Source organism: Dromiciops gliroides, chromosome 1 (assembly GCF_019393635.1).
Source record: "Dromiciops gliroides isolate mDroGli1 chromosome 1, mDroGli1.pri, whole genome shotgun sequence".
Taxonomy (NCBI): domain Eukaryota; kingdom Metazoa; phylum Chordata; class Mammalia; order Microbiotheria; family Microbiotheriidae; genus Dromiciops; species Dromiciops gliroides.
The window spans coordinates 706,640,184-706,658,653 of NC_057861.1; the positions used below are offsets into that span (position 1 = coordinate 706,640,184).

Genomic DNA, 18,470 nt, shown 5'->3' on the forward strand with positions numbered 1-18,470 from the left:
CAGTGACCTACATTCCCAGAATTCCCTCCTGTGTCTAGCCAGGGACCCTTGGAACTCCCCATGTTTGTGACCCCCTCAAGGATGGAACCAAGTCTGCAGAGAAAAATGTGATCTAACTGAAGTCTGTCTCCCCCCCCAACCCCACTAAAAAAAAAAAAAAAGGAGACTTTGAAAATCTCAAGCAGTTGAAACAGACGTTAGCCTAACCACTGACTGAATCAACTGGCCCTGAATTTCAAAGCTGTTTCAATCTTCATTAATCCATTTATTCAGTTAACTTGCGAAAAGAGTTTTATTTGCAATATTACTCCTTACTAAATATTGAACTTATATGGCTTCTAAAGTTCTCTATCGATCTTTGAGAAGCTGTAGGCGATTGGGAATAGGAGATAAAGTATTTTACAAAAGCAAAACCAAACAGAAAATGTTTTTTCACTTGGGCTGTGGCCATGGGGGAGAAAAAGGAAGGTCTCTGGGTTTCTGAAGACTGAGAGGAGGGAGGAGGGGTCAGAAAAATCAGGAGAAAAAGCTTAGGCCTAACCACATCCTCCAATGGCTTCTTTTGTCCCCCACGTCCCTTGTCCTGACCTTTGGTTTTTTCATTTTCTTTTTTCTGTAAACCCAGAAAGCAGTGCCTAATTTTTTAAGGTGAAGCGAAAACACCTGCTAAATTCATTGCTTTGCCCAGTGACCTGGCCCAGAGACCTACCTGTTTGAGATTCTCATTGAAGAACTGTCCGGCCCTGGCGAGCAGGGACCATAATATCTAGAGAAAGGGAAGTCAGTGAAGAACCATTTGAGTTTGTCCTATATCTCCCCAAGCTCATTTGAAAAATGTATGGAGGTGAGTGATGTCAGATCATCTCAGCTCCCTTGGTCCTCCCCGTGTCTCAAAATGGGAAATGGGAAATCTTAGAAAGATGAAGAGGGAAGATTTCTGATTTATGAATGCCATAGTATCCAAAATCAAGTGTCATTTCAAGAGAGCAGTTGGACTTGTTTACTTGTTCATTCACGAGCATTCATACGTTTTCATTCATTCGTTCATTCATTCGTTCGTTCTTTCACCAAGCATCAATTAAGCACCTGCTGGTTGCCCAGCCTTGTGCTAGGCGCTTATCTCTAAGCTGGGTCATTTTTCCTGAGAATAAGAGTTCATATGTTGCTGTGGGGTGAATGGGCTCAGGCCCCCCAAAGGGTTCCAGATCACATCAACCTCTCAGAACCAAGGACTGTGGGATCAGTTCTCAAAAAGCGATCCTGGTGTCTGCAGCATTCAGAGCATACAGAAAGTATATGGTGGGCTTTGAAAATTGGGGGATGATTGGAGGTCATCTGATTTATCTTTTCCCTTTTGTTTCAAAATTTGGGCACTAGGTATAGCCTCCTTCTGTTGGACAAACACTGCTCCTAATGCTGTCCAGTCATTCTTGGTGGGTGGCTGTGAATCAGGAGTTAGGGGGCAGGGGATGGCATTCCTATAGGTGGGCTGTTGGCGGTCTTTGGGGAGCCTGATGCGCCAGGTGTGGATGGAGCCCTTCTCAGAGCTTATGCAGGAGCAACCTGGCTGGTCTCCGTCTTGGAGGCTGTGGCAGAGGCCTCATCATCACCCAATGGGTTCTTGCCGCAGCAGAGGGTAGTCACCATGCAGGTTCGGAACTAGAAAGCAAAGAAGAAAAGTGGGAAGAGAATTCTCTATTCAGAGATTGCTCAGCACAGGGGCCGGCCTTCAGCAGAAGGGGGGAAGCAGCTAAAGTTTGTCTTTGCTATTTCCCAGGCTCTACTCTCTACTGCCATGATATCTGCTCCCTCCAGTGAGCTGGGTGTTCTCTCTTTCTTTCCCCTCAGGAGCTGCTCTTCAAAAAAGGTTCTATTACTAAACTCCCCAGGGCCTCAGTTTCCTCACCTGCAAAATGAAAGGGGTTGGTTAGACTAGATGGCTGGTGAGGCCCCTGAAAAGAAGAGCTTTGCCTTGAAAATGATACCACAACAGACTCTGGCATTGCAGTAAGACTTATGGTCACACTGGATTGTCCCTCCATAAAGAGAATGACTCAACAAAATGAAGACCCAAGTGAGGACTGGAACCAGGGACCTTGAAATCATTTTGAGAGATGGAACCATCTGTCCAACCTCTGTATTCTGGAGATGAGGAAGGTGTGGATCAGCCAAGCAGAGTGACTTGTTCAAAGTTCCATAACTAGTTAGGTTTAAAGACTAGGCTGGAATCCAGGGCGGTTCTCTGTCCTGTCTACTACTCCAGGGTATCTGGATCAGTTGACTCTTACAGAAAAGTCTTTCCTGACATCTATCTTCCCCTTTAAGGCTATCCAGCTGGGCATTTCTCTCCTCTATCCCAACCCAGGTACCTGCTTATTCATCATGATGTAGATGACAGGGTTGTAAATGGATGACGTCTTGGCAAAGAAAGCCGGGAGGGTCATGAAGATTGGGCCAAAGTTGGAGCCTTGATGAGTGAAGATATAGAAAGCCACACTAGCATAGGGAACCCAACAAATCAAGAAGGCGATGACCATGATAATGACCATACGGGTGACTTCCTTCTCAGCCTTCTGGGTGGTGGCAGACTCTTGCTGCTGGGCTGCAGCCTGGAGAAGACATTGGATTATCACTTGAGGCGATCCACCATTGAGTAACAATCTACCTTTCCTGGAAAGTCCTTTCTCCCACTAGTTGACACCAGATTGTCCAACTCATGCTCTCCTAAAAACATTTATATCCACTTCCCCTAAAGGTTGTTACATGTAATAGATATTCAACAATGATTGGTCAATTGTTTGGTTGGTTGATTGGTTGAATGAATGAATGACAAATCGGGGAACAGAGAAGGGCAAGAAGGAAAGGATAGAGTGGGAAAAGGGAAACAAATGTCCAGGCAGGTAAGGTAGACCAGGAGTGAGGGACTGGGTTATTGAGGTACACTAAGGATGAGACCCTTAGCAGGTGAAAAAGCCGTTCAGACCTCTTTGACCGTGAAGACCAGTTGACCGTAGCAGAAGAAAATAATGATCATCGGAATGGTGAAGTGAACCACGAACATGTAGATGACAAAGGATTCATTGTTGACTTCAGGCTTCAGAGTATAATAGTCAATCCCGCATGAGCACTGCATTCCCTCTGGAATGTACCTGCAGGAAAGTCGCACTCAATGGCAAGATAGCACTGACAAGATTAGTCTGCTATTTCAGAGGCTGGGAGAGAAAGGTTAGGGGACAGAGGCTGCCTCCACCTTTGGTAGTGTGGCATTTCCCTCATCCCCAGGATTTCACATTTTACCACAGTTCTTGTCAGTTTTAGTCACAGAGTCCTCAGTTGCCCACCGCCCCTGGGTACCTTCACCCATAAAGTGAAAAAAGGTAGCTGCTAGCTAAAGGGGATGGGAGATGAAATGGAAGGGAGAAAATGCTTCTTTTCAGGTTCTGATTTCCAAAGAGATCTCTAAGAACAATGAAGCAAAAATAGGACCTGCTTGCCTATAAGAGGTCTTTGAGGTGGAAGGAATTAATTAACCTTAAAGAAGAGAAGATGGAGAAAAGTGTCTTCAGTGTCAAAAGGTTATTGTTAAAATAAAAAAGGACAACCCATTGTAGTAGAGAAAAGGTCAGTGGGTTCACATAATAGCAGAAGATGGAAAATTATTAGCAGGAGACATTGTTAGATGTATGCCTGGTGAGGATGGGGAGGGCTTGGTATTGCCTTCAGCAAAGAGGTTTGAGAATTGGATTGGTCACAGAATATCTCCAGGGTGGTTTTTTTATGTGCTTTTGTTCTAGAGGCAATGAAAACTTTCTCTCCAGCTTCTTCTCCATCTCCTTTGAAGCCTAAAACCAGGTGGACATGGTCACCTGGGCCCTAGATCTATGGGCATCCCCGTTGATGAACACTTTTACCATGGAGATAGACACTCAAGGTCAGAGAGAGTAATATAGGATCTGAGCTAAAGAGGATTGGACTTTGGCCCCAGCTTAAATAGGGATTAAAGTATGGCCAAGGTGAAAGGAGGCATCTTAGAATTTTTCCATCCTCCACAGGCTTCCCCATTAGAATCTCTCATGGATTTCTGCCCCAGCCTCGATGTCCAAACAGTCAGATGGAACACTTTCCTCCTTCCCCCCTTATCCCTTCCCCAAGGAGGCAGTGTGGTGCAGTAGGAAGAACACTGCATTCAGAACCAAAGGATCTAGGGGTGAATCCCACCTTTGCTTTTTACAAGCAATGCAATTATGGGCAAATCATTTAACCTTTCTAGACATCAACTTTCTCATCTGTAAAATGAGAGAAGGACCAGATGAACTGGAGGAAATCTCCCAGCCTCAATCCTTTGTTTTTGGACAAGTTATCAGTTGATATTCCTCCCAAGGAACCCAGTGAAGGAATAGGGACTGTTTGGGTGGAAGTCCTTCTCTCCACTTACCCAAAAAACAATCCCTAGGTTTCATGGGGGAGAATCTCTGACCACCCCCATCTCCTTGCCTCCCTCTCTACATTCCACTAACCTGGACCAGCCGACGAGGGGTGGAGCAGAACAAGCCAGAGCCATGACCCAAGTGAAGGCAACTCCCATGATGGCGTGGTTCTCCCCAAACCTGAAGTTGCTCATTGGCTTGCAGACCACGACATATCTCTCAATGGCCAAAACCACCAAGGACCAGAGAGCTATTTCACCTGTAAGACACAATGGGTGCGTTTCCTGCTTTAGAAGACCCAATGGAAAAGGGGGAAGGGTGAAAGGAGGGACAAAGAGAGGGAGAGAAGGAAGTTTGAAATCCAAGGCCCAAATCAATCCAGGCATTCTCTTCTGCCCTCTCAACCAAATTTATTATGCGAGATCAACTTGGTGCAAAAATTGTGCAAGAGGCAAAATTTATTTTTTTCTGTCTCTCTTCCCCAGCCCCACCCCCTCCATTCAGCACCATCCACATCCCAAGTACGAAGAACTCTCCTGCTGCCCTTGCTCCAACCTCTTAGCAGGGAAGACATCTGATAAGGTCACTCACTGGGAGGTATTAGGGACTTAATTAGATCCTTGCTCAAGGGTATTTGCATCTTTAAAGAAGACCCTGGGAAAGAAAGGGTAGTGCTAAACCCAAAGGAATGGTGGAATTTCAAGCATCCTTGGAGGAGCTATTTGGGGGGCCAGGGAACTCTTCTGATCACCCCTCAGGCAGTATGTGAGATCTAACCATTCAGAGAGCCTCTTGTATCTCTTCTGCCTTCGTGATGTTCCTTGATGTCTGACTAAAAGGGAGAGGCGGTCAGTTGTACTATACAGAAGAGGCAAGCTGGAAGAAGCTGAGACTGTCCCTTTGGGGAAACTTCCCCAAACCTCTCTGTTGTACCCTTCTGTGGCACCATCCACCCACATCCATATTCCTTCATCCATCTTCTGCCCAGAGGCACCCCAGGTCTAGAAACCAGAGGAGCAGGACAGAGTCCTACCCATTAGAATTGTCCAAAATGGGCATGAGCTACCTCAAGGACTGATAAATTTCCCAGCTTTGAAAGTCTTCAAGGAGAAGCTGAAGACCACTTGGCAGAAATGTTTTTAGAGGGGATCCTCTTGGAGTATGAGTTAGACAAGAGGTTCAATGAAGTCCCTTCAATGTCAAATTCCATGATTCTATGATTCTCTCTTTGTCTAACAGACATAATCACAGAATTGCTTCCGAATGCAAAACTACTCTAGAGTGAGCAACACCCACAGATGGGAAAAGCCCGCATCTCTGATCTCAGAGAGCTAACGACCCATTGGGGGAGGCAAGACAACACAGGCAGACCAAGCAGCAGGGTGTAGACAACTGGATTTGTACTCAGAGGACCTGGCTTTCTATTCTAGCTCTACTCTTCACTAGATCAATGCCTTGGACAAGTCACTATCTGACCTTCAGTTGCCTCCTCCGTAAAACGAGAAGGTTAAACTAGATAATCATCTACATGTAAATCCTATAATCCCATAATCTATGGGAAACACCTGAAGCTCACACTTACTGAGCGATCCCTCAGTATGTACCTAAAAGGGCATTGGACCCAAGTCCACCAACCTGAGATCTAGTCTTGCCACTGGGCATTCTTGGTCAAGTCAATTCCCTTCTCTAGGCAGGAATGGATGTCCTGGAGCTAGCTCCAACCCGCTAGCTAGAGCCAATGGTTAAATTTTCAGTGTGAAAATTTACATTTCAAAAGTTATAAATAAACCAGGACTTGATCTATTGTTTTTTGCATCTCTAAACTTAAGAAAATGATGCTGGAAAATGTTAATAATGCAGTCTAAAATTAAATGGAGACCTGGTTGTTAAACATTTACCAGCACACCCTTGTCCCAAGGCCTCAGTTTCTCTCACCTATAAATAGAATGGGTTAGAAAAGATGGTCCCGGGGGCAGCTAGATGGCACCATGGTTAAAGCACCGGCCCTGGATTCAGGAGTACCTGAGTTCAAATCCGGCCTCAGACACTTGACACTTACTAGCTATGTGACCCTGGGCAGGTCACTTAACCCCCATTGCCTCCAAAAAAAAACCCCCCCAAAAAAAAGAAAAGATGGTCCCAAATCTAAAATGGAATCTCTTAAAGTCCCTTCCAGCATTAAATCTTTGAAACTGTGAAATAGCTCACACTTTAAGCTTTCCTGGCAAGACATTGTAAGTAGAAGGGGGAAACATCAACACCCATTGTAGCTCTGTCTATGACAGATGCTGTTACTGTTCTTTGTTGCCTCCAAATCCTAAAAGCTCTTCCTTCCTCTGAAAGGGTTCTCGAATACTCCCAGCTCCCTTCTCCATCCTGGAACTGAAATCTGTTGGTGGGGTAGGGAGTGGGGAGCAACTGACAAGAGCACTGGATTTAAAGTCAAAGGACCCGAGTTCAAATCCTGACTCTGCCTCTCGCTACTTGTGTAACCTTGGACAAGTTCTTCACCTCTCTGTTCACAGTTGCCTCACCTGTAATATGACAGGATCAATCTAAATGGCCTGTCCAACTGTATATCTTTTTAAAAAATATTTCTTCCTTTTATTGGTCTTTTGTTTTTTATATAACATTTGTTTCTGATATAATACTCTTCACTCTTCTACCTAGTGAACCATCTCTTGTAACAACAGATTTGAAAAGAGGGAAGAAAGCAGTTCAGAAACACTAACCAACACCATGACCATATTCAACAAGTTTACACGACATTCTGCATCCATAGCTTCCCACCTCTGCCTTTAAGAGAGGCCCAGCTCTAAGTCTGAAATCCTAAATTCTACCATTATCTCCCATTTGACCAACACTGCCCCCCAGCCCCCCCCCCCCAGCCCTAACCCCAGAGATTTCCCTCTTCAGGAATGGATGGGCAGGAAGATTCTCTTCTGCCTTTCCCAAGGGAGCCACTCACCTCCAGTGGTGGCGAAGAAGCCTTCTAGGTCACAGCCAGTGGGTCCAAAGACAAAGTAGCCATGCAGGGAGGTATAAAGGGTGGTAGTGAAACCACCAAAGACCATGAAGAGATCAGCAACGGCCAAGTTGAGAAGGATGTAGTTCAAGGGCGTTCTCAGTTTCTTGTGCTGAATGGTTACATAAAGGGTGAGGAAGTTGATGGGGAAGCCAAGGACGATCAGCATGAACATATAAGCGGCCAGGCAGGAGAATTGCCATGGCTCAGCCAGATAATACTGAGGCTCCTCGAAGGGGCTCCGGACCACGCCAGTCTTGTTGGAGAAAGGGACGTAAAAATTGGGTCCCTCTGTACCATTCATGGCTGCGACTCTGCTCTCTCTGCCCTGGGCCTAAAGGGGACTGGCCACTGACAAGGACCTTCCTCCTCTCCTTCCCAGAGTGGGGCAAGAGGCTACACCAGCCACATTAGGAGGAGCTGGGAGCTATGGCTCGAGGTCCTTATAAAGTGACCCCCTCTGGGTAAGCCCTCCTTCCCTGGAGTCAGCACCCAAAAGATTCAGGGCATGATTAATCATAATAATCCAGCTAGGTTGGCAAGCACTAATTGGCTTCCCAGGAAGGTACCAAGGTGACTCTTGTCAACTAGGGAGACAGGCCCTCTTGGGGTGGGAAAATTTAGGCCTGAGACCCCCAGAAGGAAGGGAGCCATGAGGAATTGGGTGGGTCTCATTGACAGGAAGCTCCGGGCCAATGGTGTCCCATCCAGGGACTCCTAAGAAAGAAAGAGAACTAAAATTTTGTAGCCCATTGGCCTGGGAGCAGTCATTCAATGCCTGAAAGAAATCACACTCAACTAAGAGAAAGCAAAGAAATATGCCCCTCCTCACACCCCACCTCCCCTTTTTATTTCCCTGGGATAGGTTGCAATGATTGCTGAATGAATGTGGCCTTTTAAATTGGACAGAAGGGATAAGCAGGACAGTGAGAAAGGGATGAAGTGAGGTCTGAGTGGATGTGAGGCCAATCCCCATTTTTCCTTTTTTTTTTTTTTTTTTTTTTTGGTGGGGCAATGAGGGTTAAGTGACTTGCCCAGGGTCACACAGCTAGGAAGTGTCAAGTGTCTGAAGTCAGATTTGAACTCAGGTCCTCCTGAATCCAGGGCCAGTGCTCTATCCACTGAGCCATCTAGCTGCCCCCTCCAATCCCCATTTTTCAAAAGAAGTAGTAGATTTTGTAAACTCCTTTGTTGGACTGTTTAGGAAGAATGACCTCAGTTCTTCCATAGAGGGGAAAGAGTCTTGAATTAGAGAGGATCCTAGAGCCTGGCTTTAAGAGAACACTCAGTGAACTTATCAGTCCCTCAACCTATCTGGGCCTCAATGTCCTTATCTGTGAAATGGGGCTAATAACTACTGCCCTGATTTGGAGCTATGCCCAAAAGGCTATGGGGCTGTGCATACCCTTTGACCCAGTAATACCAGGTCTGTATCCCAAAGAGATCATAAAAAAAGGGAAAAGGACGCACATATACAAAAATATTTCTAGCAGATCTCTTTGTGATGGCAAAGAATTGGAAATTGAGGGGATACCCAACAATTGGGGAATGGCTGAACAAGATGTGGTATATTCATGTCATGGAATACTAGTGTGCTGTAAGAAATGATGAAGGGGCAGCTAGGTGGCGCAGTGGATAAAGCACCGGCCCTGGATTCAGGAGTACCTGAGTTCAAATCCGGCTTCAGACACTTACTAGCTGTGTGACCCTGGGCAAGTCACTTAACCCCCATTGCCCTGCTAAAATTTAAAAAAAAAAAAAAAGAAAAGAAATGATGAGCAGGCAGATTTCAGAAATGCCTGGAAAGACTTAAGTGGACTGATGCTGAGTGAAGTGAGCAGAACCAGGAGAACATTGTACATAGTAACAGCAACATTATGCGACGATCAATTGTGATAGACTTAGCTCCTCTCAGCAATACAATGATTCAAGACAATTTCAAAGGACGCATGATGGAAAATATTCTCCACATCCAGAAAAAAGAGCTGTGGATTCTGAGCAGATTGAACCACACTGTTTCTACTTTTTTTGTTTGTTTTGTTTTGTTTTTAGTGAGGCAATTGGGGTTAAGTGACTTGCCCAAGGTCACACAGCTAGTAAGTGTTAAGTGTCTGAGGCCGCCGGTGCTCTATCCACTGCGCCACCTAGCTGCCCCATTTTGTTTTGTTTTTGAGGTTTTTCCCTTTTGTTCTGATTCTTCTTTTACAACATGACTAATGCAGAAATAGGTTTAATGTGATTGTACATATAGAACCTATATCAGATTGCTTTCTTCTTGGGGAGGGGGGGAACGGAAGGGAGGGAGGGAGGGAGAAAAATTTGGAACTCAAAATGTTATAAAAAAACAAGTATTGGGGGCAGCTAGGTGGCACAGTGGATAGAGCACTGGCCCTGGAGTCAGGAGTACCTGAGTTCAAATCCGGCCTCAAACACTTAACACTTACTAGCTGTGTGACCCTGGGCAAGTCACTTAACCCCTATTACCTCACTAAAAAAACAAAACAAAACAAAACAAAAAAAACAAGTATTGAAAACTATCTTTACATGTAACTGGAAAATAATAAAATACTATTAAGATTGGAAAAAAATAACTACTGCCCTGACTGCCTCTCAGGTTGGTGGGAATGCTCCTCATTTGTGAAATGCACTTCATGTGTGAACATGCTTTGAAAGGTATAAACAATGGCTAACTTGGAGGAACTTCTTTTGGGTCTGGATCTGCTTGGAAATTCCCTTTACAGGGCAGCTAGGTGGCACAGTGGATAGAGCACCAGCCCTGGAGTAAGGAGGACCTGAGTTCAAATCCAGCCTCAGACACTTGATGCTTACTAGCTGTATGACCCTGGGCAAGTCACTTAACCCCAATTGCCTCACCAGAAAAAGAAAAAAAGGAAACTCCCTTTACTTGTCTGACATTGTTAGCACTGCCTGAAAAGCTAAGTGACTTACCCATCCAATGGCTCAGAGACCCTGCCTGAACCCAGATCTTCCTTTTTCCAACATCATCTTTCTATCCCTTCCATCATGCTGCTTGTGCCTCAAAGAGAAGAGACCTTACTTCCTAAGCAAATGTATTCAGCTGTGTCGACTCTACTATCAAAGGTTATGATGCAGGGCAGCTAGGTGGCCCAGTGGATAGAGCACCAGCCCTGGATTCAGGAGGACCTGAGTTCAAATCCGACCTCAGACACTTAACACTTACTAGCTGTGTGACCCTGGGCAAGTCACTTAACCCCAATTGCCTCACCAAAAAAAAAAAAAAAAAGGCATGATGCAAGAGGCAGAATAATAAATGGGCTAGAATGCTGTGCTTATACTCAGAAAGATGATGGCTCAAATCCCACCTCTGCTACTGACTCCCTCTCACCTCAGTTTCCTCATCTGTAAAACAGATACAATGATACCTATCGTGTACAGTCACTACCAAACAGGGTTTTTATGGTTTGTGGGAGATTAAGTAATTAAAGCACTTTAGAAACACAAAAGCACTATGTGTCTATTGTTGTTGTTGTTGTCATTGTCACTATTATCATCATCACCATTATTGTTGTTGTTGTTGTTGTTAGTGCTTCTCATACATCTATCAGCTTTCTAGTACATTATGGTTATTTAGAGATATGGTAAATCTACTCTTACAGAATGTAGGCTTCATGACAGCAGAGAATTTTTAGGGCTGTACAGCCATCTCCCAGTTAATGAGCACCCCTTCAGTTTCCAGTACTTTGCCACCACAAACAGAACCGTTATAAATAGCTTTATACATATAGATCCTTTTTCTCTTTTTTTGTCCTCCTTGGGGGTATAGACCTAGTAGTGCTATCACTGGGTCAAAGACAATGGTGTGCTAATAAATATTTAACAACCAGCTCTTAGGAGGCAGGGGATTATGAACAACACACTTTTAAGTTTAACTTGCATTATTAATATTTTCTCCTTCACTTTCTTAAGACTAGAATTAGGGGCAGCTAGGTGGCACAGTGGATAGAGCACCGGCCCTGGATTCAGGAGTACCTGAGTTCAAATCCGGCCTCAGACACTTAGCACTTACTAGCTGTGTGACCCTGGGCAAGTCACTTAACCCCAATTGCCCCGCAAAAAACCCCAAAAACAAAAACAAAAACAAACAAAAAGACTAGAATTTAAAAAACACACACAATAAATCTAGCCTTGATTTCTGGCATTTGCTGATTTATTTCTAAGGCATAAATGCTTACACATTTAACATTTATGCTCTTGGAGCTGGCTCCAGCACAGCCCTAGAAAGGTGATACACAGTTTAATACTTTAGGGAGGGTTTATATTTCCAAATTGCTTTCCAGAATGGATGGACCAGTCCACAGCTCTACCAATGGTGAATGATTGTACCTGTATTCCCACAGCCCCTCCAGTGTTTTATTCAAACTGACTCTAACTTACCTTTCCAGTTTTATAGCACATTATTCCCCTCTAGCCCTCTATACTTCAACCAAAATGACCTTCTTGCTGCTGTATACAACTTGTATGACTGTCTTGGCTGTCTCCAGTGCCTAGAAGGCACTCTCACTTCATCTGCCCCTTAGCACCCCTGCTTTCCTCCAGTATCCATCTCAAGTCTTGCATGACATCTTTCCTAATTCTTGCCGGTTGCTAATGCCTTCCTCCCCCCTCCAGGTTACCTTGTACCTGCTTTGTTTATGCAAGATAACACATGCACATACATGCATGTTGTTTTAAAGCATGTTTATAAGCATACACTTGTCTATATACATCCACATGCCCACACATACAAACATGTGTGTGTACATGTGTGCATGTGTGTGTGTTGTCTCCCCTGTTAGACTGTAAACTACTCAAAGGTAAGGGCTTTCATTTTTGTCTTTATAACTCCAGCATTTAGCACAACTCCTGCCATGTAATAGATACTTTAAAATATCTTGTTGATTGATGGATTGATTAAATAAATGTTTGCTGTATGAGTGACTATAAAACATTATTAATTCATCTAAGAAATACTGATTACCTAATATATTTAAGGCACTGTGCCAGGTGTGGAGGGGGAGGAGATGAGAGAAGGATGTGCGGAGGCAGGAGGGGAAGGATATGCATACACACATACTCATACACACACGTGTATGTATCTCCATGTGTTCGTGCGTGCACACATGTGTGTCGTATATAGCAGACCCATGTCCTCAAAGAGCTTACAGTCTCAAATGAGATGAGGCTAGCATACATGAAAATTAAAATAACAATAGAAGAAATATCACAGGGAAATTTATAGACAAAAGTTTCAATGTGGGCAAGTTAGATGTGGCCTGGGGTTCTTAGGAAGGGGTTTGTGGAAGAGGTAATAGGGTTGAGCCTTGAAGATTGGACAGGATTTGGAGAAGGGGAAGAGAGTTTGATAAATGATTTGGCAGGAAGGACAAGGGTGGAACGCTCATGCGTGGAGAGGGAATAATGAATTGTCCAGTCAGCTTGGAGCATAGGGTCTCTTTGTGGAGTGTTTAAGGAAAAGCTAGGACACTAAGTCAGAGTGTGGAGGTCCTTGAACCTCCCACTAAGGAGGTTGGACTTCATCTTGTAAGCAGTAGGGAGCCACATGAATTCAGAGTGGTTTTGTCCTCATGATTTTTATATCTTTGTCATTGATTATTACCTCTGAATCACCAAGTCCAGTGTCTCTTCTCAATGCCCCTTCTTTACCTCTTGGTGGTATTTGGTCACTCCTTCCTTTCTTAAACTCCTCGCTTGGCTCGAATGCCTGGTTCTCCTTCCTTTCCGGCCTCCTGTTCTCTCTCCCTGCTGGTTCCATTGCTCCCATCTCCCAACGTGGGTGTCCCATCAGCCCTCTGTTCTCTGTTTTCTCTTCCAGCACGCCCACATCTTTATCCATAGTTCTATTCATAAAACTAGATTTCTAGCCTCCTCGTGGTCACTGCCCCTTGGAAATCTCAACCTGGAGAAGACCCATTGGGACCTCAGACTCAAACTTGTTTGTAAAAAGAAATTCTTCTTCTTCCACCCCCACCCCCCCAATAGTTCTCTTGACTAACTCCCCAGCTTTGTTGATTTGTTGATGGCACCTTTATTTTCCTGGTGATCCAGGTTCAACAGCTCCTCCCTTTCCCTTGGTCCTCCCACCCAGCCGCTAAGTCTTGTTGATTCCTCATAAAGTGTCTCACTTTCCCCTTTCCTTTCCATTACCCCTGCTCCACCTTTGGCTCAGACTCTCATCATCTACGCCTAGGTCATTGTAACAGATGCCTAATGAGACTGTCAGCCCCTCATGCATTCTGCACACGTTGTCAAATGAATCTTAAAACACTGCTGTGTGCAGTCACCCTATTACTCATAAACCTTTAACAGCTCCCTCTTAACTACAGCATAGAATGCCAATACGCTGGCAAGGTACCTGAGGCCCTCTCCATAAGTGTGCCCCCTTTGTCTTCATTCAAATTATTGGGAAGTGTGTTCAACAGGACCAGTTTCAGGTTGATATCCATGCATTAATTACAAGTATTTGAGTCAGTTTATTCAACCAGCTACAAATCTACTTATTTATTTTATCACCTCAATAGGAGGTAGAGGGTTGGCATTAGCATCAGAAAGACCTGGGTTCAGGGCTTGTCTCTGATAACATACTGCCTTTGGGACCATTTGAAAATTAATTAACTTCAGGGCAGCTAGGTAGTGCAGTGAATAGAGCACCAGCTCTGGAGTCAGGAGGACCTGAGTTCAAATCTGAGCTCAGACACTTGACACTTACTAGCTGTGTGACCTTGGGCAAGTCACTTGACCCCAGTTGCTTCACCAAAAAAACAAAACACAAAACGAAAATTGATTAACCTCTCAACGTCTCCAGGCAATTCTCTAAGACTAAGTTATGGGTAAGTTGTCTGCCATGGGTGGTCTGCACATCAATGAAATCACAGGTCCAGGCCCCTATAATAAGCATCTGGTCCTCATTTCTCATTTCACTCTGAAGACTATCAGGAGAGACTTCGCAGTTCCTAACTAGGGGGATAATGCCTGGAGCAAAATTATTTGAGGGAAAGGGAGAGGAGGACACAAGAGGGTCATGGGGGTGGGCTGGGATACAGCAGTGCAAGGGAAAGTCTCAGTGCTTTCTGGGAGGAGATAGACTATCCCCGAGATAATCCATCTACCTCTCCTAGAGAAAGTGCACTGCTCCCACCTTGAGTCAACATCCAGGGGCAAAGCCTTGTTAGCCTTCAGCTAGTCATGCCAGTTCTGAGTCATAGTCTTAACCTTTATTGAAATCCAGTGATCCTAGATCTTTCCCATTTCCTTCATCAATCATTCTAGTGAACGCCCCATAGCCTTATTTATTTGCTAACTGACTGACTCCCCTTTTATCCACACATATTTGTGGAACGGATTCTAATATTTTCATCCAGCAACATTTTATTTTATATTTCAAACCCCCATTGATTTTTCCCCAATAGATTTTATCTATTTGGTGCCTTTACCCTTCATTACATAGACTCCAAAGATGTCCTTTCTTTAAAAACTGTTTTTATCTAGAAATGGAAATAAAGATGAAAGGGCTCATTCAGAAACCGTTAAGGATGCTGGAATGAGGCTAGCTTGTGATAAGTAATAGAAAGGCAGGACCGTATTGTACTGTAGGGCAGGGCCCTTCTCCCATTGGTGGGTTTTCCCTAGCACTTCCATTTGGGGACTGGGCTGGGCCCATCCCCTTTTCTCCTCCTACACTTCCTTTCAGCTTCCTTTCATGCATTCTCTTGCCCCTATTAGAATGTGAGCTGGAGATCAGGGAGTGGCTTCTTTATTACTGTTATTCAGTCATTTCATCCCAGTCCAACTCTTCATGACCCCATTTTGGGGTTTTCTTGGCAAAGATACTGGAGTGCTTCACCATTTCCTTCTCCAGCTCATTGAACAGATGAGGAAACTGAGGTAAACAGGGTGAAGTGACCTGTCCAGGATCACACAGCTAGTAAATGTCTAAAGTTGGATTTGAACTCCTGAAGATGAGTCTTACTAATACCAAGCTCAATGCTCCATTCACTTCCCCACCTGGCTGCCCCATTGACCTCTTTACTTGGGTTAATTTCCCCAGCACTTAGCACATGTAAGGGCTTGAGACATGCTTGTTGACGAGTGATTAATAAGAGAGCTGGATTTGAAATGGGAAGTCCTGGGTTTAATCAGTCTCTGAAGAAGCATTTATTAAGCATCTACTATTTGTCTGGTGCTGTGCTAGAATACAGAGATGATCATGTAAGTTCCTGCCCTCAGGGGGCTTAAATTCTATGGGGGAGGCAACATGTACCTATGTGAGGATGTGCCAAATCACTACAAGATGAGGAGAGGGAAAGACACTAGCAGCTGGAGGGCCAGGCAGGGTGAAGCAGCACAACAGAAAGAGAACTGGGCTTGGAGTCAGGAAGAGCTGAGTTAGAATCCTGCCTCTCACTCTTAAAAGCTGTGAAGCCCTGGACAAGTCACTTGACCTCTCTCTGCATCCATTTTTTTATCTGTAAAATGAAGGGGTTGGACTCAATGACCTCTAAGGTCCCGTCCAGCTCTAAATCTATACTCTGACACATACTAGGTATGCTTAGGTAAGTTACTAGCTCATTCTAGGCCTGAGCTTTGTCATCCGTAAAATGGAGGAGAGAGGAACCGAATTAGGTGATCACTAAGAGCCCTTACATCTCTTAATCCTATGAACCAACTCAGCCCCCACCTATATTTCTGATATCTCCACTGTTCTTCTAAAAATACCTCTGCTTCAGGGCTAGGTGGCACAGTGGATAAATCACCAGCCCTGAATTCAGGAGGACCTGAGTTCAAATCTGGCTTCAGACACTTAACACTTACTAGCTGTATGACCCAGGGCAAGTCACTTAACCCTCACTGCCCTGAAAAAACAAACAAACAAACAAAAAATACCTCTGCTTCAACCACAATGGCCTATTCATTTACCCCTAAAATGTGTCAGGCATTCTTGTCCCCACATACTTGCCTGCACTGTTGAATGCTCAGTCCTGGCCTGTCTGTCCTACCTATCCCCCAAAGCCTAGACAAAGCCCTAACTCCTCCAAAAATTCAATTCATTCAATAAACATATATTAGGCACCTACTTTGTGTTGGATATTATCCTAGGTGCTAGGGAGATAGAAAGGAGGGAAGGAAGGAAGGAAGGAGGGAGGGAGGGAGGGAGGGAGGGAGGGAGGAAAGAAGAAGGAAAGGAAGGAAGGAAAGAAGGAAGGAAGGAAGGAAGGAAGGAAGGAAGGAAGGAAGGAAGGAAGGAAGGAAGGAAGGAAGGAAGGAAGGAAGGAAGGAAGGAAGGAAGGAAGGAAGGGAGAAGGAAAAGAAAGGGAGGGAGAAAGAAGGAAAGGAAGGAAGAAAAGAAAGGAAGGATGGAAGAAGGAAAGGAAGGGAAGGAAGAAGGAAGGGAAGAAGGAAGGAAGGAAGGAAAGAAAATGAAAGAAAGAGAGGACCTGCCCTCAAGAAGGGAAGCCTTCTCCCTCCTAAATTCATAGTGACCTATCTCTCCATTCTCCAGCATTTCCTGAGTACGTGCTACCCAACAGTCTCTTCTCTTTTTATGTCTGAGTCCTGCTGCCCAAATAAACTTCAGCTTCCTAAATGCAGGTGAAATATCTTGTTTGTGTTTTAATCCATACGGTACAGGAAGTATTTTGCACATTAGATGAATTCACTAATTTGTGTCTTAACCAAATCAGGAAAGGAAAGGCACAAAGACAAGAAATGACCGGTCTGATGTAAGTTTGGAATTTCAGCATGTGATGTTAGCATGAGGCACTCCAGTGGGATATGACCTGCAGTGTTAGGCTATGATGTCAGCATGTGAAGTAAGGGCATACAATGACCCTCTGCTCTGGGCCCTGCCCCTGACCTCCTCTGGACTTAGGAGCCCTGCCCGGTCTACTGCTGGCTCATCCTGGAGCTTCCCTCAGAGCCCGGGGCCTCCTGGCCCTGGAACAGCTTACTGTCGTTCCCTGTAGAATAGGCCCCCACAAAGTCCACCCCCTTCTTAGATCATCGCTGATTCCTTCTGGAGCCTCCATTTGCTGGCGGGGCTGAGGGTGGCTAGACTTTATCCCCCTCCTGGCTCTGCTCCTGAATTCTGGACTTCAAAACCACACAGGTGGGGGGCAGCTAGGTGGTGCAGTGGATAAAGCACTGGCTCTGAATTCAGGAGGACCTGAGTTCAAATCCAGCCTCAGACACTTGACACTTACTAGCTGTGTGACCCTGGGCAAGTTACTTAACCCTCATTGCCCCGGGGGCGGAGGGGGACAAACAACCCACATAGGTTACCTTCATTGATCCCCTCCCCTCCCCAGCTGCCTTTGGCCCCCTTCTGTGTGTTATCTTTCCCCTTTAGAATGTAAGCTCCTTCAGGGTAGGCACTGCCTTTTTTCTTCCTTGTATTTGAATCCCCAGAGTTTAGCACAGTGTCCAGCACATAGTGCATGCTTAATAAATGCTTGTTTCCTTCCTTCCTTTCTTCCTTTCTTCCTTCCTTCCCTTCTTCCTTCCTTCCATTTTTCCTTTCTCTGCACTCAAAACAAGCCCTGCATTTTCCCACCACCATGCCTTTCTTCACACAATTTCCTATACCTTAAAGGTCCTCCCTTCTTTTTGCCTATTGAATTCATTCCCATCCTTCTATAAAGTCTTCCCTTATCTCCCAAGCCAGGAAATACCCTCCTCCTGAGGCTTCATATGATCTCGTTTTATACTTCTTTATTGTACTTATCACATAACACATAAAATATCCAATATCGGTCATTTTGTCAGTGTTGAATTTGCTCCATTAACACAAATCCTGTATACAACTTAGTGGGTGTTTTTTGAGAATTCCTGTGGCCAAAAAAAGTTTCCCAATGCAGATAACCAGGTCATGAGACACTCTCAACTAGTTGGTCTTATCCATGGCCAACATGCATGTAGCCCATCATTGGGCCCAAACTTGGATCTTTCCATTTATTATGGGGGGGCTGGTAAAGCTTGTGGTC

The 18,470-nt window shown here is 44.8% G+C and overlaps 1 protein-coding gene across 1 annotated transcript; it reads right to left on the reverse strand.

Annotated features, from left to right (window-relative positions):
* Window positions 1–1,548: 1,548 nt before the first annotated feature.
* Window positions 1,549–7,756, reverse strand: RHO (rhodopsin). The gene is made up of 5 exons (XM_043977588.1): window positions 7,396–7,756; window positions 4,518–4,686; window positions 2,984–3,149; window positions 2,370–2,609; window positions 1,549–1,659 (listed from the first exon to the last, which is right to left on the reverse strand). Exons 1-5 carry the CDS (start codon window positions 7,754–7,756, stop codon window positions 1,549–1,551), a joined length of 1,047 nt encoding a protein of 348 aa, XP_043833523.1.
* Window positions 7,757–18,470: the final 10,714 nt, after the last annotated feature.

Excerpts from the sequence above, each read along its gene's own strand:
- RHO (XM_043977588.1), bottom strand. The coding sequence starts at position 7,756 with ATGAATGGTACAGAGGGACCCAATTTTTACGTCCCTTTCTCCAACAAG. Across the intron at positions 4,687-7,395 it reads CTTCTTCGCCACCACTGGAG|GTGAAATAGCTCTCTGGTCC; the intron begins GTGAGTGGCTCC and ends TGTGTCTTACAG. Across the intron at positions 3,150-4,517 it reads CCCCTCGTCGGCTGGTCCAG|GTACATTCCAGAGGGAATGC; the intron begins GTTAGTGGAATG and ends ACTTTCCTGCAG.